This window comes from Trematomus bernacchii, unplaced genomic scaffold (assembly GCF_902827165.1).
Source record: "Trematomus bernacchii unplaced genomic scaffold, fTreBer1.1, whole genome shotgun sequence".
NCBI classification, from domain to species: Eukaryota; Metazoa; Chordata; class Actinopteri; order Perciformes; family Nototheniidae; genus Trematomus; species Trematomus bernacchii.
In genome coordinates, this window is record NW_022987668.1 from 1717087 (window position 1) to 1740295 (window position 23209).

General features: G+C 41.8%; 2 protein-coding genes across 2 annotated transcripts; one reads left to right on the forward strand and one right to left on the reverse strand.

Moving 5' to 3' along the window:
• Positions 1-2343: 2343 nt before the first annotated feature.
• On the reverse strand, positions 2344-6757 carry rps27a (ribosomal protein S27a). Its single transcript, XM_034135880.1, has 6 exons — positions 6703-6757; positions 6528-6592; positions 6080-6134; positions 5200-5285; positions 4295-4426; positions 2344-2529 (listed from the first exon to the last, which is right to left on the reverse strand). Exons 2-6 carry the CDS (start codon positions 6573-6575, stop codon positions 2380-2382), a joined length of 471 nt encoding a protein of 156 aa, XP_033991771.1. The 5' UTR covers positions 6576-6592; positions 6703-6757; the 3' UTR covers positions 2344-2379.
• A 750-nt stretch (positions 6758-7507) lies between these two features.
• On the forward strand, positions 7508-19185 carry LOC117487237 (clathrin heavy chain linker domain-containing protein 1-like). Its single transcript, XM_034135912.1, has 11 exons — positions 7508-7711; positions 8234-8421; positions 9099-9187; positions 9325-9523; positions 9884-9999; positions 10337-10436; positions 10520-10626; positions 15345-15516; positions 16475-16677; positions 17134-17316; positions 18925-19185. The coding sequence occupies exons 1-11, from the start codon at positions 7508-7510 to the stop codon at positions 19119-19121; spliced, it is 1758 nt and encodes a 585-aa protein (XP_033991803.1). The 3' UTR covers positions 19122-19185.
• Positions 19186-23209: the final 4024 nt, after the last annotated feature.

The window sequence follows — 23209 nt, forward strand, 5'->3', positions numbered from 1 at the left end:
GACCGCCCACCTCATTAGCATACGGACACATAAATAAATAAATAAATGTATGTCGAGTAAATGTAGAAATATATGAAAGATATATAATAACGTGTGTTCTGTTTTATTTATTTATACATTGGTGTATTTATTTCCATATTTATTTATGCATTTATTTATTCTTTTATTTGTGTATTTATTTCAACATTTATTTATTTCTGTATTTATTTTGTCATTTATTTATTCCTGTATTTATTTATTTATTTACGTATTTATTTATTTATTCCTGTATTTCTTCATACATTTATTTACACATTTATTTATTTATACTTAAGTCATGTTCAGTCCTCCATACTATCTATCCATCTATCTATTTATCTATAACAATAGTCTTCATTTACAATATAGACAATAGTCTATAAATAATTTTAAAACATACATCTATTGCAGTTGTGATGTCATAATAACATAACAGGGAGGCGTGTGGTGCAGTGGGTTGAGCGTTGGTGTTCGGATTCAGGGGGTCAGTGGTTCAAACCCCACTGCAGTCAGCATGTTGTTGTGTCCCTGGTTAAGACACTTCACCCCAAATTGCATTTTTGTTCTCTTTTGAGAATCAAACATAACAGATTTAAATAAAAAAAATAATGCAAACAAACAAGTGAAATGAACTAAATTGCTGAGTTGCTTTTAATTCACTGGCAGGAGCGACAAGTGAGGAGGAGCAAAAAGTGAACGAGGGAGAGATTGAACAAAGAGAAAGAGTAGAGGACAGAGAGACTAAAGAAGATGGAAGAGAGGCTGCAGGTTATGGAAAGGAGAGAGACATGGAAAATGAATGTTGACAATGTTTTGGGATCATTTTAGCCTCTTCTGCGTCCAGATCATTAATAGTAACAATCAACTGATTCTTATGCATTACACTTTCAAAGATAATTTATGCTGCAGCCCACTGACATGGTTTGAAATCAATATATTATCCAATCTGTGACCCCCCACAGGATTTAAAAAGCACCTAACTAGATCATGAAAATCCCAAAAATCTCAGGGGGGTATACCCCCGAACCCTCCTAGCATGTTTGGACCTCGGCATTTAGGAAATCCTGGATACGGCCCTGTGTACCACACACACCTACACTGTACCACACACAGCTCCTAAAGCATACAATAGGCTACATAAGGATACAGCCGTTATGTATTTTATTATGTGAAGCACTAAATGGTCTTAGAAAAATATCGACTCTTTGTTTGTAGATATCTACTAAACTACAGCATACAAATACAGAGAGTAATGTAGGCCTGTTATACTGAGTGATATATATTTTACACACTGCTCTGCTTTCTGCACGGACCTCACAGCTGTTCTGTGAACATCGCGTCGCGATGAAAGCAGTTACTAAAATAATATCCAGGGGATACATGCAGAGCCGTCATTGGCTGAGATAAGTCCGGCCGTGCGTCACGCCTCCACCGTTCCCGGAAATGCATCCGTGGAGGAACCATCAGTGTATCCTCGGTTATAGGTCCTCGATGTGCATTTAGAGAAATGAGATGTCCAACATGGCGCACTGAAATCCATTTCCGGGTCACTACCGGAGGACCGAGGAGTCGAGGAGTGGAAATTAGAGAATTGAGAAGCCTTCTATATTTCGCATCTCTTGGATAGTGACGAGTTAAACTCTTGCTCTGCAGGTTTTTCTAGACTCATTGAACGCACAATAGCGCCCCCTGCTGGACAGCCGCTGAGATGCAGATCTCACAAACCAGATGGGAAATTAACCTTTAAACATGGTAAATATTATAAAGTAACCTGCTGATTTCTTTAATTCCCTTACTGTAATGTTTAAAACTGATAGTATGTTTACCCATTTATGCATATATGCAACAACATAGAAACCGTACCTCTCCCTAAGGGACAAAATGTTCAATTTTCCAGCACAAAAAAAATACAAATATCAGGTAATCATTTACCCATGAAATTCCTATAAAAACTAATCCCGCAGGCACCTACAATAGAGACCTATGCTATTGCCTAAAAATAGCATGTTAGGCGACCTTTAAGTCTGCCAAACACCTGAGCTCTATTGAGAGCTCCGATAAACATTCCTGTCGTCATCTTGTAATATACTAATTTATATAAATAAATATCACCTCAATAAACCATTCTTAATTTAATTAAGTTGTTGTACATATCCCATATTCTATTGACATGTATATAGACTTTTTATTTTGTTATATCTGTTGTATTGTTGGAGGAGCTCAGGTCAGAAGAATGTCATTGCCGTTTCTACACAGTAGCTTTGTGCATATGACAATAAAACCTTTGAATATTGAATTGAAGAAATAACCACAGAGAGACTTGGAGTTTTGTCAAAACATTTCAGTCTTTATTTTGTTAATCTACTTGTCCTCGGGCTTGTTGAAGCAGTAGGTCAGGCAGCACTTTCCGCAGTAGTGGCGGTCGAAGTGGCTGGCCATGAAGACGCCGGCACCGCACTCGTCTGCGGGACACTCGCGCCTCAGACGGTGGATCTTACCGTTCTCGTCCACCTGGAAGAAGAGAGAGGAAGAGGATTTAAAACGTAAGTATTTTATCACTGCTTCTTCACTTGATCAAAACGTAACAATTCTTCTTTAAGAGAAATAAATCGACATAATCTATAAATCTTGTTGAAGCTAATTCTTGTCAAATTGTGAAAGTTTGCATACAACTAGGATAACAGCATGAGCTTTGAAATGTTACTATAACAGGGTTTCTGCAGTAACTTTAAGTGCTTATTTGTCAGTAATTTAAGCTAAGAGGATTTAAAATCTTGATCAAATGAAATGTCCTCTTGTGGAGAAGAAAAACAACCCTTTGCTTTTGTGATTTGTTTTGTTTCCATTCAACTCATAAAATCGTGTTTAAGTACATTTATTTCGTGCTGAAATGGTTTGGTCAATTTCTAACATTTTATTATAACCAGGTTTTCTGCAGTAACGTAAACATTTTTGAACTGTCGCTAATACAGCGCCCCCTGCTGGACAACCTCTGAAACTGCATCTCACAAACCAGGTGGGAAATTAACTTATAAACATGGAAAATATTATAAAGTAACCTACTGATTTCTTTAATTCCCTTACTGTAATGTTTAAAATAACTATTATTTTGTGCTGAAATGGTTTGGTTTATTTCTAACATTTTATTATAACCAGGTTTTCTGCAGTAAGCATTTTTGAACGGTCGGTAATATAACCTTAACATGTATGCCTTGATGTTTAATTAATTGTAAATAATCAGAAAGGCCGTCTGAAATTATTTAGCTCTGCTGAAGAACATGAGTCACAATTGAAACAATAAAGGTCCTCCTAATAGTATCTTAAAGATTTAAATGTACTTATTAAACCCTGCAAAAAAATATCTCTAGCTGCATTAGACACAGAACTAAGGCACCTTGTCTAAAACAGGGGGAAACGGCTAGCATGGAAGCAAAACATCTTCAAATATTTTATCTGGTTTATCGGGATGTAGACACAGAAATCTCAGCAGCAGAACGACATATGTGTATGTGTGTGTGAGAGAGAGAGATAGTGTGTGTGTGTGAGAGAGAGATAGTGTGTGTATGTGAATGAAGCTTACAGTTCATATTTAAGAGCAGTAACTTTAGTGTTTTCTCTGTAACAAATATGCAAGGAAACTCCCCGTATAGAAATAATCCCTAATATGTAAAGCTGTAATGTTTTTGTTGTTGTTTGTGTTGTTTTGTTCAGCATCTGGTTCGGTGCCTTTGTATACAGTCTGTCCAATGTAACGATTTTTAAGTAAATAACCTTATTTTAGTACACAACATTATTCCTGTTTGTGTTGTTTTTACTCTGAGGCTCATTTTCTACCAGGACAACAACAAGGAGGAACAGTCGCCAAGAATGCATTTCAAGAAGTGCGAAACGTAACAAAACGTGTTCTTGGTAATAGAAAAACCTAATTTGAAAGGAAAACTACAATATTTGTAATCGTTACGTAGCTTAAAATCGTGATATCAAGACATTTTATGTAATTAAAAGTATTCTTCACTTCTGCTGAGAAAGGAGACAAGTTGGTAAAAATTGAATTAAAAGACACAATCGTCACTTTTCAAACGCCATTTTGTGATAAAAATGTTTAGATTTATAAAAACATTTAAACAAAATTATTTGATTGGATGTTTAAATCTTAAATTGCAAGTGTAATATTAGTCAAAACAAGCTTGGTTTTAATACCTTTAACCGTCCCCGTTCAAAGTGACCACCTAGTGTACTGTGAGCAGACGAGGCTCCTGGATGTTAGAGTTCTTACCTTGTAGTACTTGAGCACAGCGAGCTTGACCTTCTTCCTCTTGTGCTTGTTCTTCTTGGGGGTGGTGTAAGACTTCTTCTTCCTTTTCTTAGCACCTCCACGCAGCCTCAGCACCAAGTGAAGGGTGGACTCCTGAAGACAAGGAACAAAATCAGATGTTGGTCCTCATCTTGGTAATTAGAAGAGATGAAACCCTTTTTAATGGTCTCACATGCAGAGCACACAGCACACACAGTGACATGTGTTCTCTTCATTTAACCCATCCTAGTACCAAGAGTCTAGTACTAGGAGCAGTGGGCAGCTATTGTACAATGCCCGGGGAGCAATGGGAGTGAGGGGGGGAAGGGGGGGTGTCTGGTGCATTGCTCAAGGGCAACACGGCAGGGCCCAGGAGGTGAACTGGGACCTCTCCAAGTAGCAGTCCACACTCCATATTTAGGTCTGGTCGGGGACTTGAACCGGTGACCCTACGGCTCACAGTCCAAGCCCCTACTGACTGAGCCACTGCCTATGATTAAGAAGATTCAAACAACTGTATTCATGTTAGTGTATAAAAAAAGTTAACTTGAAAAAAGACTGGAAATCAGACTTTCTGGGAGTTAAAAAAAATGATCAATGAAACAAATGTTGGGTCCATTTGAGCATCATCTTAACCCCACTTGACTGATCTTGTATTTATATACCGATCAGGTCTTTCCTCTCCATTTTGTTAAAGTAGGTCTTCTTATTGTTGGGTTGCTTTTAATAATCATGTGTGGATGACACATCAATTACAGATTCAGTTAATAGTGACTTTTTATGTGTATCCCCTCCTGACGGTGGGAGTGTGTTCAAGCTGTGTTTTGAGGGGTTAAATGTAATAAAACAAACACAAAAAGTAGAAGGATTTTTCTTCCTCAGCTCACCTTCTGGATGTTGTAATCCGACAAGGTACGTCCATCTTCCAGCTGCTTACCGGCGAAGATCAATCTCTGCTGGTCTGGGGGGATCCCTGGAGAATAAAAGGAGACGGTATCAACACCAACACTGGGGCAGGAGGGTTATACATTACATGTCACTTGTTAGACGCTTTTATCCAAAGCGACTTCCATACTCAATACTGTGGACAATCCCCACAAGAGCAATTTGGGGTGAAGTGTCTTGCCCAGGGACACAACGACATGCTGACTGCAGTGGGGTTTGAACCTGTGCTCCCCTGATCCGAACACCAACGCACTAACCACTGCGCCACACGCCTCCTTATAACTTTAAAAACACTAAAGCTACAGGATAATCGGCTAATTCACATATTGGTTATAAGAGTCGAGCTGAACTTCAAAATCGTATTACATGTTCCTCTATTAGTTATGGCAGTGATTATTAGCCTCAACCATCTTAAGGTTTTACAATTTCACTTGTAAAATATAGATAGTTGAGGCTTTATGAAATCTAACCAAGATATTGTCATTTGTTAAAATGTCAAGTCAAGTTTACTTTGATACTACCAATACAGAGATAGTGAGGAAATATGACATTGAAGCAGGGAAAACTGCATGTTTGAGATATAAAACATTTAAAAATCCTGACATTGAGAACATGTCACTAAGCTCATGATTGTGCATTGCACTTTTGCTAGTTCCTGCATAACAGTTTATCATTTAACATATTCAATTCCTGGATAAAAACACTTTTATATTACCCCCTTATGTTTATTGTTAAGCACCAAAATGCATTCCTTCCATGTGCAAACCTTGTCAGACAATTAAACCTGAACTATATAAAACAAACCAGTCTAAAGCTACTCACCCTCTTTGTCTTGGATTTTGGCCTTGACATTTTCGATAGTATCTGAAGGTTCAACCTGTGAAAAAGTAGAGAACACCGGTCAGCCATGATGACACCTTCTTCCGGTCAACGAGACCATCACATATTGGGTTAAAACACTCAAAATGTATCAGTAGGCATTAATAATGTAGTTTATTTTGAAAGAAATGTTACACTTTATTTTGAAAGGGCAATTCCAGCCTGCTTCACTCACACGTGTTTACGGTGTAACTGTTAGCTTAGCCACTTAGCTTCAATCATGAGCTACGACAGTATCGACTGTTATTGGGTTTAAAACCACACCCAATGAACTTAGTAGCCAACCTGAGTACTTAAAGGTTCAATTAAATGTTGAATTATCCGCCTAATTTGACTTAAACATGGTAAAACTTGGGAGACAGAAAACGCCGCATTTTCTCCGTGCACTCACCTCGAGGGTTATGGTCTTACCCGTGAGGGTTTTGACGAAAATCTGCATCCTGGCGTTATACCCAGCTGTACGGGAAAACACACAAGACTTTAAATATTTCGTAGGAGCTAAAATGTGCTTCTTAAAAGTGTTATTTTGTGATAATAATTAGGTTTTGACTGAGAGCTGATCTTACCAGAGGCTCACTCCTAATGGCGGATCATGAGAAGAGGTCTTCCAGGGCAGGCGACGGGGTTTTCAGCCCGCATTTCCACGGGTTGGGAACACCCGTTGACAGTGCCTGATCAAAAATATCGATACGTGTTCGTATTTTTAGTCAGATTAATCAGTGATAACATTGAAATAATTGCTCTATCACAACGCGTATGTATCTGTATTATTACGTAAAAATGAATACAATCTGAAAGCAAAAATTGAAATAAAAAAATTAAAACTTCATTTCCCAGGTGCACTTTCGCGATAACCATGGCAACGTGGTCGAAAAGTAAGATGGCAGACAGAAAGTTAGCCACCACATTCTTGCCCACAAATATCTAAAATTATTAGATATAAGATATAAGATTCGTCCGTTTACCAATTTACTATCGCAAAAGAGTCTTTTTTATTTTGTTGTGATTCGTCTTATTGTCCCTTTTATGTCTATTTCGGCATATATTTAAATAATAAAACGACTAAATATTTTATTTTTCACATAAACACAATTTCCCAGGTAAACTTTCGCGGTATCCATAGCAATGCCTCAAAGCAGCAAGGTGGAATATGGAGATGGAAAGTTAGCGAAAGCAAATATACATTAAAACATGTAATTTTTAAGGTCGTTTAACGTTTTATTTCTGTCACATTTACATCTCCATATTAAATTGTTATTCGTCTTAAAAGAGAACGATGAAATCTCTTTGAAAACACACTTTCCCAGGTACACTTTCGCGGTAACCATAGCTACAAAGGGAAATAAATCCTCAGTTGTAAACAACAGAACAATGTCTGAGACTCAAAGCTACAGCAGGTCTTCTTCAAGAACAGACGAAAGAAGTTCAACTCCGGACATATTGATTTCTGAGTGTGATGAACGTTTTTTTAGGTCTCTGGAGGAGTTTATAGAGCGGGAGAAACTGTATCTACAGTGCCAACAACAGGGACCTGATGAACTGCGGTACATCGTCTACCGCCATGTGTTTAATAAGGTAATGGCAGAGAGAAGTACTCAGATTTTGTACTTGGGTAAAACTAACAGAGTGTACTGTGTTACAAGTATAAGTCCTGCATTCAAAAGGTTACTCAAGTAAAAGTACATAAGTATTAGCATAACAAAATACTTAAAATAGTAAAAGTAGTCATTCTGCAGTTTGGTCCATTTCAAAATAATATATATGATATGTTGTGATTTTAATTATTGATCATTAAAGTGTTATCAAAGCTGGTAAAGGTGCAGCTAGTTTTAATGACTTTGTATACTACAGGGTAGCTTGTGAATTTACTCCAGGTGTAACTAAAGTCTGATTTAAGTGTTAATCATTTACCAGCTGCAACATTAGAGTATTGCACACATAATTCATCAACATTTATAATACAATAATATATATGATTCTGCATAGTCTGTACATTTACTTTTGGTGCTTTAAGTATATATTTAGATGCTGAGTATTTTCTACACTATAGTATTGCCACTTGCTGATAAGTGACTGATGTCCTCTTGTTTCTGACAGGTGATTGGACGAGCGACGACTTATAAGAGGCTCCTGTTGACCATAAAGTCAGAGTACGACAATGTGGTCCGGGCTCTGCAGAAAAGGGAGGATGAGTTCAGGGCGGCTAAACAGAGGATGGCGGCCTCAATGTCACATCCAATATCACTGATGACCTGCCAGAGACGAGCCGCCCACCTGAGGGAGAGGTGGGTGCTGCTTTTGGTCCACTTCTTACACTTCTAAAGGCCTGTGAGGGTTCAACCTTTAGATAACAGCCCTGAAAAGTTTCTAACTACAAGTGCTGATAAATGGTTTTAGTTATTTGAACTGAGTAGTTTCCAACGGTGGATGATCAACTTGAGAAACACCTTAAATGAAGCAAATATCATGCTTAAAGGTGGGGTAGGTAATTCACTTCAGAAACCTTTTGTTATATTCCATGGAATGCTCTTAACATCCCGATAGCAATGAATATATTAAATGCTTTGACAATAAATACATAAAAAAATGTCATCTGTGGAAGCCGTGGCGCTGTAAAAAGCACGACCAATCATCTGAGCCGGCCCGGCTAAAATAACTGGATGGCCTACCTGCCTGTCAGCCTTCCATCTTGTGCACAAACTTATCTCATGCCCTCATTGGTCATGTGCGCGTTCGTGTGTGTTGGAGGAGGGGCTCTGTAAGGAAGTCTGAAGGAAGGGGCAGATTTTTTTTCGGCTGCGTACTTTCAAATTCTAGCGCACTCGAGCTGGTTTCTCCATTCTTACCTACCCTACCTTTAACTATTTAAAACAATCCCTGATATAATGGCAATGTTTGACAATTAAATGTGCATGAAGGATTGTCATGTAGCTGCTCTCTGAATGCTTTTGGCTCTTTCCAGAATCGATGTCATTCAGAGGGAAACAGCAGAACTTCAAGATGAGATGGAGAGACACAAATCCTCTGAAAGGCAGAGCACATGGATACCTGGTACTACTGAAACTGATGATTGCAGTTGAAAATCAAGACTGCTAAATGCAAACGCAGTCTCAGTCTGTTGCAGGAGATGTTGTAGGCCCATTAGCGTGAGTTGATACAATAAACCCCACATATGTCTCATGTCCCAGGTTTGACGTTAGCTGACTCCGAGGATCCTGAGGCTCTGGATGGACACCTGAAGCATCTGGAAGCCCAGAGAACTTCTCTCCTGGAGAGGAAGGGTGATGGTGTCTCTCTGGAGGTCAAAGCCCAGCTGGACACTGAGCTGCAGGCTGCAGAGCTCCACAGAGACCAGCTGAGCAGCAAAAACTACCTACTGAAGTCCAGGTAAAGAACTGTCAAGGGGTCCATATTTACACATAGCTTCATAAGATTACATTTGCCACATTTACAACTGTAACACATTCATTTTGTGTCTGTTTGTGTCACGTTGTGTCTCTCTGTACTTATTTGTCTCTTTGTAGCTGTTCTGTCTTTCTTTGTGGTCATTTTATCTCCGTTTTTTTAGTCATTTTGTGTCTGTCCGTAGTTATTTGCAGCATGGACTTAAAGCACGAGAATACATTATTTTGTTTAATATAAATCAACATACACAGCCGTCACACATTCACTCTACCAACGGAGACTTGTGTCGTTGATTTTCTCCAAATGAGTGACTATGTTTCTGTATTTTCTGTCTGTGTGCAGGTACAAGAGTCTGAGGTTAGTGTCCGACCGTCTGTCCAGCTGGGAGTTTGAGAAGCAGCAGGTTTCTCTGGAGGAACTTCTGGATTCCACACTGGAGGATGTCAGACAGACCAGCGGTGAGACACAAAAACACTTGTTTAGAGGATTTTAAAACCATCAGTAGGGTACACATTTGTAGATTTACTGAGGTTTTCAAGCATATAAAATGAAAATGTTTTACTCTTTGCTTCTTCAGGTAACAACTCATGATGTTTCAGTGTTATTTTATGTCTTATTAAATCACATTTCCGTCTGTTTTTACTGCTCCAAAAAGGTATTTCTGCAACAATTAACCTTGTTTCTCAAACCCTGTGTTGATATTTCAGAATGCTATAATCTTGTGTCCCTTCTTGGCCATCACTAAAAATAAAAATGTCTCATATTATTTATCATTTTAACACCTTAAACCTGCAGTGACGGACGATGATGGCTGCGGCATGAACGCTGAACTGTTTGAGCACGAAGAGCCGACCGGTGTTGACGAGTCCCTTCTCCTGGCAGATTGCCTGGACAGGTGCTGCCTTCACAGACCCATCCTGACCAGTTTATCTGAACTCCTCAGACTCTCTCTCTGAATCACCTTTCTCTCTCCGACAGGTTTCTTGAGCTCTTTGATTCGGCTCGGTATGAGGAAGCGGCTCTCCTTGCTGCCAGATCTCCCCGAGGAGTCCTGAGGAACCAGGACACCATGGAGATGTTTAAAGGTGGGAACCACACACATCTATGTACAGTAAGAGGTAAGGTGCATACCTGCAGATTTCTATTGCAGGGGTCCTCCCCAATAAAACATGTGTGTTGCAGAGGACTTTTATTGTGAAGTTCCACTGCAACAAGACACGCATGCAAAGTAAAGTAAGTGGCAGAAGTCAATGATTACAGTTGAATCTCAGAGACGTGTTAGACGTTGGAGAAAGATCAAGGCGCACTAAGTGTCAGTTTCCTGTCAACCTTCAAATTATAATGCATTTATTCTCAGCTAGTCAGAAACACAAACATGTGGGATATATTTGTATATATATTATTGTCCTTCTAAGCTTTATTATTCTGACTTTTTGGTCGACTACGGTGCTCTCAGAGCCACGCATGCATTTCAAAAACGTTTCTTCTGAATACGACCTTTGTTACTTGGCGTATAATCTGTTCCCTTTCAAATACAACCTACCAGTAAAGCTCCACCCCTGATATTACATAATCTTGAGAGGAAGCAGGAAACTAGTTTGTTACTGTTTAACTCTCAGTGAGAAAAGACGTACAGACAGAGAGACAGACAGACTGACAGTAGAACGGTAACATTTGCCTTCATTACAAAGGGAGGACGTTTACAGCAAGGATTTTTAAGCTTTAAAATACTTTTTTTTTTAAACTAAAAGTGGAAGTAACTGCAGCAGGGAGGGAAGCACAGGCAAGTCCTGTTTAATTGGCTGTGTTCAGCTTCACTCTGAGAGAATGGCTTCAAGATCAGAGGAGGATCTCTGCTGTTCGGTAGTGATGTTACGTATTGCGCCGAGGCTTCGGAGCGTGTGTAGAGTAATCCCCGAAGCTTTTTGTGAAGCTTGTATTGAGGCTTGTATCGTTTTGGGCCAGTGACGTCACCGATGACAAACGAAGCCTCGCTGCCCCTCGATACCACGTGACTGCTTCAGAAAGTGCTTCAGATCGGTTGAACCACAACGCTCATAATACCCATGGATGTATAATAAGAACCATATTACCCCTCCTGTACCCGGGCCCGGTGACACGATGGAATTAAGAGAGCTCAGACCCTCACTTATATAGAGGTCGGAACATGTCATAAGTATAAATAAATACAAGCATAAATAAAAGTAGGAATAAAAACATCAATACATAAATAAATGAATAAATACAGGAATAAGTACTATAAAGTGTTTTCAGTCAGATTCAGTGTGTGTGCTGTGGCTCAGCTGGAAAGCAGTTGACTCTCAACAGCAGGGTCCCTGGTTCAACGACTGGTCAATACGTCTTTTTGGTTTGTTTATAAAAGATACAGCTAAATAACATAATGTAGTTAATAAATGTAGTCTTTGATATGGTTTAGCCTTTCTCAGGCTACAACATGGTTAAGTTTACGAATATTATTAAGGAATACAAATCCCTCTTTGCAATGTTTACCAGCCTCCTTAGGCTTTTCAATCACAATCATTCAACTGGAATAAAAACAATATTGTTAACATGAAAATATGATTTTATGGATTTGGTAAGTATTATAAATAGGATTTAATGAGCAACAATAAAGGTGCACAACAAAATGAGAGCAAAGGTAAGCTAAGCTAAACAATGAAGCCAAAAGGGCGCAGTTCTACTGCTGGTAACAGAAGGAGGACTCTTGAAAATGAGCCTAATTAACACACCTGAGATCTCTTCCAATTAACTCTATTGGAAGGAGGCTGCAGGAAAACGCAGCTAACTAGATAAACTAAACACACGCTACTCCAAACACATAAATCAACACGCTACTCCAAACACATAAATCAACACGCTACTCCAAACACATAAATCAACACGCTACTCTAAGCACACATATAAACACGCTAAACACGGATCACAATAGTCAAACACAGTCTGTAGCTCAAGACTGAAGTGTCCACGACACAGGAGCAAAAGGTAGTGATGGCAGTTTGACACTGAAGCTTCGAACGGAGCTTCAACCCTGGACTTCCTATTCCATAGAAGCAGTGATTCGAAGCTTGCTTCAAATCACGTGACATGTGACGTCCGAACCAGTAACTGCTTCATTTCTTGAATGAATCAACTCACTGGTTCGCCGTCCAATCAGGTGATTCAATGCACTGCCTCGTCTCTATTCTGACAGGTGACAGGTTGAAACAGTTTCGAATTTGAGCGCTTCAACACTTTATAACCGCTCTAAACAATGAGCAATGTGTGGGTTGTTGTCGTAGTTTGCATTGTTGCTGTTGAGTTGTTGTTGGTATTGCATTTGAATTGGATCATTATAGAGCAAGCCAGGAAGAAAGACAGGTCGTTCTGGCTCGGGAAACACTTCGAAATGTGGAGAACTTGTGAACAAAAAGACAATTATGACTAATATAAAAACAGTTTAATAGCTTAAGGTATAGATAGCCCAGTGGATAGAGCCGGTGGCCCTAATGCGGCGATGTCGTCCGCGCAGCTGGTTCAAAGCCCAGAATGGGTGAACTTTTAATCATTACTTTTCAACTTTAATACTTTAATAACTGATAAAAAGCCCTCTCCGCCCAAACATTTTTCCAGCACTCTCTAGTCTCTTCTCAATAACCCAATACACACAATTATCAATCTTTAATTGCAAATAGAACATGATATTCAGTGTGTGTGTGTGTGTGTGTATCGAATATTTTTCAAGGCAAAGATACGTTAAACCCACTGCAGCCTTGCACTTCGCCAGGAGAGGTCGCTGTAACTGAAGCTTCGAGAAATGAACCTATTTCCGACACAATTGTCCAAGTGGTTCGATGCTTCATTCAAAGCTTCATTTTGCCATCACTAGCAAAAGGTATGAGGCGTCTGATCGCAGCAGAGCCTCACGAGTGATAATTGTCCCCAGTCTTTGTAGTCATCTCCATCTGGTGTGTTAATTAGGATTGCACGGGGATTGGAGAGCGTCGGGCCCGGCGTGCTCCAATCAGCGTCTTCGGAGGAGGCCCAGGAGATGACAGCTAACGACATTGGGGCAACCACACAGCTCATTTACATATTACACACAGCTGCAAACAATCTCAGACAGGTTAACGAGCAGACAGAAACAGCAGCCGTAACAGTTGTTTAGAGTTATTCTAAGGCTTTACTCATTGGGAACTCGGTATGAGATAGAGCACACTGTTGAGATGTCAAATCTGCCTGTTTTACACACTTTGACCAACTTTGTGTTCAAATGAAGCCTCATGAGATGAACCCTTTTACGAACCAATTGGCTGGAAAGCTTCATAAGGCTTCATCTCGCCATCACTACTGTTTCGGTCTGTCAGGACATCTTTAGAGATCCTGTTCTCCTGTCATGCAGCCACAGCTTCTGTAAAGGCTGTCTGAAGGACTGGTGGAGAGAGAAAATAACACGTGAGTGCCCACTATGCAAGAGAAGGTCATCTGTAAACCTCCCTGTAACCTGGTGTTAAAGAACCTCGAGAGGCCTTTCAAAGGGAGAGAGATGAGAATCAGAATACCTTTATTAGTCCCACGGAGGGGAGATGTGCGTGGTTACAGCAGGAACAAGAGCCACAGACAGCTTAATGTTACATATGTTAAATATGTGACATGCATTTAAAAAAAGTACTAAGTTATGATATGATAACAAATATATAATAAAAAAATGTAAGTTACATAATTTAAAAAAAATACACATCCTGTAACAGTTCTTAGGATTTAGCAGCCAGGTATATATTACACAGTTATTAACGGCATTTATATATTGCACATATTGCACATAGTTTGTTGGTATTTAGCAGCAAGGGGTGATATAGTTTGTGTTGTGGTGTGTGTGTGTGTGTGTGTGTGTGTGGGGGGGGGGGGTGGTCAACTAGGGGCTGTGCTGGTTGTATTGTCTGACCGCTGCAGGAAGGAAAGCTTCAGAGGCTCTCTGCAATCTGCACTCTGAGAAACTCAAACTCTTTTGTCTGGAGTCTGGACCATAGGCAGCCGGTGTGTGTCGTCTGCAGAGATTCAGAATTAACCACAGCTTCAGACCCATCGATGAAGCTGCGCGACAACACAGGATGGAACTTCAGAAAACTCTGAAACCCTTTAGGAAGAAGTTAGATGCTTTAGAAAAGGCTAAAGAGGAGTTTGATGGAACAGCAGAACACCTGAAGGTCCAGGCCTGACGCACAGAGACGCAGATTAAGGAGCAATTTCAGAAGCTTCACCAGTTTCTAGAAGAGGAAGAGGAGGCCAGGATGGCTGCACTGAGGGAGGAAGAGGAGCAGAAGAGTCGGGTGATAGAGGGGAAGATGGAGGCTGTGAGCAGAGCGATAGCAGCTCTTTCACACACACTCAGGGCCACAGAGAAAGAGATGAGAGCTGACCACGCCTCCTTCCTGAACAACTACCAGGCTGCAGTGGAGAGGCTGCAGCGCCCCCTGCTGGAGGGTCCACAGCTGCCCCCAGGAGCTCTGATAGACGAGGCCAAACTAGGGCTGAACGATTAATCGATTTTAAATCGAAATCGCGATTTTAAATGATGCAATTATCAAATCGCAAAGCCTGCGATTTCTTTATTTATTTTTATTTTTATTTATTTTTTAAGTTTTTTTTTTTGTTCTTCTTGTGTGTCAGTCATCCACACCAATCAGAAGTGCTGTGCTCCACATGTACCAGTCATTGTTAACCAATCAGAAGTGGCCCATGATAGTAGGTGATAGACAGATTGATCTGCCATTGATCTACCTGCCAACCCCCGTCTGTCTCCCAGGTGTGAAGGGGCCCCCGGGGTCCCCCCCCCCTCTCCTCCTCTTCCTCCAGGCCCTCCTGATGACGAGCCCGCCCGGCCAATGGCTGCCGGCTGCTCTCTCCCTGCAGCTCGTCCTCTGCGCCCTGCAGCACGGCAACACGCAGCTCGTCACCCACAGCATCAACAACAACAGGTACAATACAACTTTATTTATAAAGCACTTTTAAACCCACCAGACCAAAGTACTGTACACTCAAATAAAAAATCACACAGCACAGCTCACACACACCATAAAACAAGTACAAGTAAAAAACTAAACCATTTTAATGTAATAAATGTAACAATCTAAAAGATGTCAATACGCTAAGGAGAAGAGGTGGGTTTTAAGAAGCGATTTAAAAGCAGGCAGTGTGGCGGCCGGTCTGATGTGCAGGGGCAGATTGTTCCACAGTGTGGGAGCCGCCACAGAGAAGCAACGGCCCCCTCTGAGCTTAGACCTGGTTCTGGGCACATTCAGGAGCAGTTGATCAGCTGACCTGAGAGGGTGGTTGGGCGTGTAAGGGTGTAGCAGCTCAGAAAGATATGGTGGGGTCATGCCATTTAAAGGTGGGGTAGGTCATTCACTTCAGAAACACGTTTTGTTATATTCCATGGAATGCTCTTAACATCCCGATAGCAATGAATATATTAAATGCTTTGACAATAAATACATAAAAAAATGTCATCTGTGGAAGCCGTGGCGCTGTAAAAAGCACGACCAATCATCTGAGCCGGCCCGGCTAAAATAACTGGATGGCCTACCTGCCTGTCAGCCTTCCATCTCGTGCACAAACTTATCTCGTATACGAACGCCCTCCTTGGTCATGTGTGCGTTCGTGTGTGTTGGAGGAGGGGCTCTGTAAGGAAGTCTGAAGGAAGAGGCAGATTTTTTCCGGTTGTGTACTTTCAAATTCTAGCGCACTCGAGCTGGTTTCTCCATTCTTATAACTACCCTACCTTTAAGGGATTTAAAAGTAAATAAAAGGATTTAAAAATGAATCCTAAAATGTATTGGCAGCCAATGGAGCGAAGCCAAAATGGTAAACACAAATAATAAAATGTTTCCATGATCTCTGCTGCTGCTCGGCTCGTCACGCTCCTCATCATCGCAGACTGACTTTCTCTGAGGATCTGGGCGACGTCCTGACTGAGCACGCTAAGAAGAACCCGGGCGTGGCCAATGTTTGTCTGGCGTTGGCGACTTATGTCTACACCGCCTGCAGACTGCACAGGAAGACCGCGCTGAGCATGTGCAGCAGAGGCCTGATCCACAGCGCCGCAGACTTCATGAACCACTGCAAGGACCTCACAGCAGGTCGGTGTGAAAGAAAACAATAGTAAAAGCTGTAGTTTGGTGTGGTGGTGAAGCAGCATTGGATCCTGGGAGATGTAGTCTTCAGCTTCTCCTGGTTTGGATTACTTCAGTGTTCATGGTTCAGGAGGTTTTACATTTGACTTAAACAGTGAATAACGTGGTATTATGTTAAAAGTCAGTGTATCTCCCTGCGTGCTGTTCGGATTCCGATGACGTTTGCGCAACTTGTTTCTCTAATAACTTAATATCCAGATGTCAAATTGACAAATAATCCTTCATCAGTTAAAATAAAGAGTTAAAAAGCACCAAGACCTAAAATGTTTACGGTAAAAATGTGTCTTGAAACGATATAAAAAGTCAATTTATGATATCTTCTTACAATGCTGACAAATGCACAAAGTGAATCTCTGTTATAGTAGTTGTTATTGAATCTGAATCTCTCCCTCTCTTTCTCAGAGGACTGTTTGTGGGTTCTGAATCTCTCGCCCAGCCTCGTCCTCCTCCAGCTGTTGACGGCGCCTCAGCAGGGTCGGGCGGCCATCTTGTCGCTGGGCGTGTCCTGTTCCTCTCTGCTTGACGACCCTCAGCGGCAGCAGCTCGCTCTGCAGCTCCTGGACAGCTGTGTCAGCAGAGGACAAGGTGAACTAAAACCACTCTGAAAGCTGCTTCTGTTCTGTTCCATGTCAGCTACGTGATGCCACTGGGCCCAAAAATACAGTTTCCTATCTTTTACCCTCAGATCAGAGTTTATTTTATTTGAGATCTTCTGAAAACAACACTTGAATAGCCCTTGTGGTAAGCATTCGGTGCTTAAGGTTGAAAAACGTGCTAACAGCTGAATCCAAAGAGTTATCTTCCCTCCTCCGTTCATTTGACTGAGCCGAGCCCAACTGAGTTTAACCAGAACTGTTAGTGAGCATGCTCTATGGGCCAATCGCGGCAAGGCATGTTGGCTTCATGCGCCACTCAGGAATGTACCGGGCCCTGCCTGTAACACTGTCTGCAGTTCTGTTTATACATCCATGGTTTGTACACATTGGTCATTTCCAGTGGTCCATTGCACCTGTCCGTCACCAGAGTCAGCTGACCGCTACGTCCTGCCACAGGTACCTGTCTGTCTCTGACCTGTCTGTCTGTCACCTGTCTGTCTCTCACCTGTCTGTCTCTCACCTGTCCGTCACCAGAGTCAGCTGACCGCTACGTCCTGCCACAGTCTGTCTCTCACCTGTCTGTCTGTCCCCTGTCTGTCTCTCACCTATCCGTCTCTCACCTATCTGTCTGTCACCTGTCTGTCTCTCAGGACTGGTGGCGTGTCCTCCTGGTTGTTGTCTCTCACCTGTCCGTCTCTCACCTGTCTCACTCTCTACCTGTCTGTCTCTCAGGACTAGTGGCGTGTCCTCCTGGTTGTTGTCTCTCACCTGTCTGTCTCTACCTGTCTGTCTGTCACCTGTCTGTCTCTCACCTGTCTGTCTCTCACCTGTCCGTCACCAGAGTCAGCTGACCGCTACGTCCTGCCACAGTCTGTCTGTCACCTGTCTGTCTGTCACCTATCTGTCTCTCACCTGTCTGTCTGTCACCTGTCTGTCTCTCACCTGTCTGTCTCTCACCTATCCGTCTCTCACCTATCTGTCTCTCACCTGTCTGTCTATCACCTGTCTGTCTCTCACCTATCTGTCTCTCACCTGTCTGTCTATCACCTGTCTGTCTGTCACCTGTCTGTCTCTCACCTGTCTGTCTGTCACCTGTCTGTCTCTCACCTGTCTGTCTGTCACCTGTCTGTCTCTCACCTGTCTGTCTCTCACCTGTCTGTCTCTCACCTGTCCGTCTCTCACCTGTCTCACTCTCTACCTGTCTGTCTCTCAGGACTGGTGGCGTGTCCTCCTGGTTGCTGTCTCTCACCTGTCTGTCTCTACCTGTCTGTCTGTCACCTGTCTGTCTGTCACCTGTCTGTCTCTCACCGGTCCGTCCCTCACCTGTCTTCCTCTTTACCTGTCTGTCTCTCAGGACTGGTGGCATGTCCTCCTGGTTGTTGTCTCTCACCTGTCCGTCCCTCACCTGTCTCCCTCTCTACCTGTCTGTCTCTCAGGACTGGTGGCGTGTCCTCCTGGTTGTTGTCTCTCACCTTGCCTTGCCTTTTGGATCCACTGTATAAAGAAGACCTCTCCTTCTGATATTTCCTTTGAACACATCAACCTGTCTGTCTCTCACCTGTCTGTCTGTCACCTCTCTGTGTCTCCGTCCTCTCAGGAGCTCTGGAGGAGGCCATGCTGCAGGACGGCGGCTCTTCGATGGACGTCTGGGAAGATGTGGCGTCTCGGTGCTCCGAGCTGAACCGGGCCGACCTGAGCCGGGCCGTGCTGTCCGTCCTGCTGGAGCAGAGCGGGACCAGAGTCCTGTCCCCGGACCTGGAGGGGGGCCGGCTCATGGAGCATGTCTTTCTGTGATAGGTAGAACAATCACAGCTGAAGGAAGCAATAAACAACAGCTGGTAACAACCTGGGTCTCCTTCTTCTGTCTGTCGCAGACAAACACACTGTTGTGTGACAGCTCAACTAGCTCAATTTCATTCAATATGCTTTATTGGCATGAATGTCTCAGGATAATGCCAAACCATCAAGTAATAATGAGTGATACAAAAAACATCAATAACATCATAAAATCAAGACAACAACAGAAGTGTGTGATGATGTAGTCTGTGTGTTTAACACCTGTAATCCACAGAAATATGTGTGTGTGTGTGTGTGTGTGTGTGTGTGTGTGTGTGTGTGTGTGTGTGTGTGTGTGGTGTGTGTGTGTGTGTGTGTGTGTGTGTGTGGTGTGTGTGTGTGTGTGTGTGGTGTGTGTGTGTGTGTGTGGTGTGTGTGTGTGTGTGTGTGTGTGTGTGTGTGTGTGTGTGTGTGTGTGTGTGGTGTGTGTGTGTGTGTGTGTGTGTGTGTGTGTGTGTGTGTGTGTGTGTGTGTGTGTGTGTGTGTGTGTGTGTGTGTGTGTGTGTGTGTGTGTGTCGCACTGTGAGTATCAGTAGTTCTTGGAGAAAGGAATTATTTAAAACCATTGTTGCCATCATTAGACATTTTCTTTTCGATATTATTATTGTCTTTATAATAAAAATACTAAGACAAAATACTACTTGTCATCATAAGAATTGAAGCCGCTCAGGAATCCAACTAATAAACACACACACACACACACACACACACACACACACACACACACACACACACTCTGCAGGTCAAACAGAGGACCCTTTGTGTCCGTTGTGAATGTAGCTCCACGATGAACAAACATCTCCCACTGGTCTGCAAACAAATCTCCCCTCTGTCCGTCTCCTCTTCTCTGCTCTCTGCTCGCCTGTTAACTTCAGCAAATGATTCTTTCATTCAGCTGTAAACTCACAGGAGCTCACAACACATAAAAGTGCCACTGTTGACCCAAGAGGAGTGTGTTTGACATGAATCAAGTGTGTGTCTGAGCATGTAAACACGCATTTCCCATTGGAATCCTGAACAGGTGCAGTTTTGTAAACCAGCAATGATGAGTATTTCAAAGTAAAAGCAAATTCCATCTGGTTAGTGCTAACTGCTTTTAACTAACCAGCCCCATGTAACCAAGCAATATTTATTGTGTTAAATAAATGCTCCACAGCGACAGTCTTCTTTCTAAAATGTTACATGAGGAAAAGCATTATCAGACAGTTTAAGATTAAGAGAGGAACAAAGAGAGAAAGAGATGCAAAGATTCAGCTGACTCACAACTGCTCCATCACGTATTGATCTCCTGCAGAGTGTGTGTATGTTTATGTGTGCGACGCTGGCTTTGCATGACACAGCTTCTTTTTATTTTTCAGATTCAGTCTTACCCTTTTCTTTGACTCCTGGGTATTAAAGGCTACTTTCACAAACATCCTCTTCACAGATAGGTGCATGGGTCAAAAGTTGCTCAGATTTCCTTAGAGGAACTTTTGTTCACCTCCTCGACGGGATTCACTATAAGCACACATTAACAATGATAAATTAACTATCGTGACACACACACACACACACACACACACCAACATTATGCCTCATCACTGCTCCAAAGTGTTTCCCATCAGCCAGCTCTGCACAATACCAAACCAACGGCAACACCTGTAATCCATGGAAATATCAACAGGTGTGTGTGTGTGTGTGTGTGTGTGTGTGTGTGTGTGTGTGTGTGTGTGTGTGTGTGTGTGTGTGTGTGTGTGTGTGTGTGTGTGTGTGTGTGTGTGTGTGTGTGTGTGTGTGTGTGTGTGTGTGTGTGTGTGTGTGTGTGTGTGTGTGTGTGTGTGTGTGTGTGTGTGTTGTAGAGAAAAGGAAAAATGCTGTGTAATCCCCCCCCCCTCCCTTTCTTTCTGTCCCCTAGTGGTATTTTTGTACTTCTATTTTAGTAGGGACCAATACGAGTGTCAGACCTTCAAAGTGAGGACATTTTGTCCTCATTCCTTCTCTTTGAGGTTAATAATTATGTTTAAAGTTTAACATTATAGTGAGGATGATTAGATGGTGTTGGTCTGGTTTTTTTCCTTCTGATTTCTGAGTGACAGTGAGCGGCCTTTTTTTAAATTGCAGCGCCAAGCTGGTCGATTAAGTGAGTCATTGGTGAATCATCCTCATGCATTAATCCCACATGAATAATAACCTAATTTTACGCATGACCCATGATGATAAACATACAGACATGTTAATATATCAACATTTTACAAATCCTGTCTTGACTTAATATCTTTTAGTTTTGTTCTGTCACCTTGCCAGCAGGAAGCGAAGCAATGTACTCCTGTGAAGGTATTTTAGACACCTAAAAAAACTCTGTCGGTTTAACTGTCCGCTATATTTAGAATATTTTCACTGCTGTGACTTCATGTCAGACTGCCCTTCCTATTTGTCTGCTCTGTTCAAAGACACCAGACTCCATTGAGAAAAACACTCATTTAACATTTTCCCATGGTGACTTAATGAATCAAGCATGTTTGGAAAACTTGACACATGAGCTGACCTAAAGCTAGCTTAAGTTGTGCTTTTGTAAGATATATTGGCAGTTCGCTAACGTTGGCTTCGCTAGCTATGTAAACTTATGCTAGATGACCTTTCATTACATCAAACTGTTTAGCATACAATCGTTTTTCTCAACACTCAAGTTTATCACAAATATATGTCATGAATGCATTCCTTGGGAAGAGGATAAGTAAACTACTGATATCCCTTAGGGGAATTCAACCACAAAAAGCACACTGGACACTGCACTAGGTCAGAAACCAGAGGAGACTGTGAAGCCCACCGCAGACGGACCACTTTTGGACAAAATGTACTCTCCATTAAAGGCAGCTCATTCTGGAATAGCCTCCCAACTGAGATACGGGATTGTCCCACACTCAATAGTTTTAAAGGTCAACTCAAAGAATGGTTGAGAAACGTTGTGGGCGGCTGTGGCTAAGTGGATAGAGTGCTGGACTTCGAAATCAGGGGGTAGCAAGTTCGAGTCCCACTGCAGTCAGCATGTCGTTGTGTCCCTGGGACACTTCACCCCAAATTGCTGCTGTGGGGATTGTCCACAGTATTGAGTATGTAAGTCGCTTTGGATAAAAGCGTCTAACAAATGACATGTAATGTAATGAAACAAACAGACGTGCAATCACTGCTAAATGCACTTTAATACAGGGGTATCTCCTCTTGCACTTTATCATCTCTTGTATCTCCTCTTGCACTTCATATATCATAGCTGCTATATTGTATTACCATGTCATAAATACTTGTGTATGCTGCTCTTGCTCTTTTTGCATATCATGTATTTATTTTTGCCATGTTTATAAATGTAATGTTCTTATATGTTGTATGTGAGGGACTGCGAATGGAAATTAGCTCAAAGCTAAAATCCAGCATATTTACACTTGAAGCATTATTTGTCTTAAAGGTGGGGTAGGTAAGTTTGAGAAACCGGCTCGAGATCGCTAGAATTTGAAAATACACAACTGGAGAAAATCTGCCACTTCCTTACAGAGCCCCTCCTCCAACACACACGAACGCGCACATGACCAATGAGGGCACGAGATAAGTTTGTGCACAGATGAAAGGCTGACAGGCAGGTAGGCCATCCAGTTATTTTAGCCGGGCCGGCTAAAATGATTGGTCGTGCTTTTTACAGCGCCACGGCTTCCACAGATGACATTTTTTTATGGATTTTTTGTCAAAGCACTTAAGATATTCATTGCTATCGGGATGTTAAGAGCATTCCATGGAATATAACAAAAAGTGTCTCTCGAGCCGGTTTCTCAAACTTACCTACCCCACCTTTAAGTGTTCATGAATGTGCATTGTCCCTGCTCAAATAAACGATTAAATGAAATGAAATTCGGTAAAATCTGATTGAGACACAGAGGACAATGATTACTTAAATGACTGAAATGTTATATTTAAAATACTTTCACTTACAAATGACAACATCTCTGGTCCAGTTGATGCTTAGAGCCTGCAAGGAAAAAATAAAGTTCATGGTGCAAATATCATCCGCTAAACTTGTC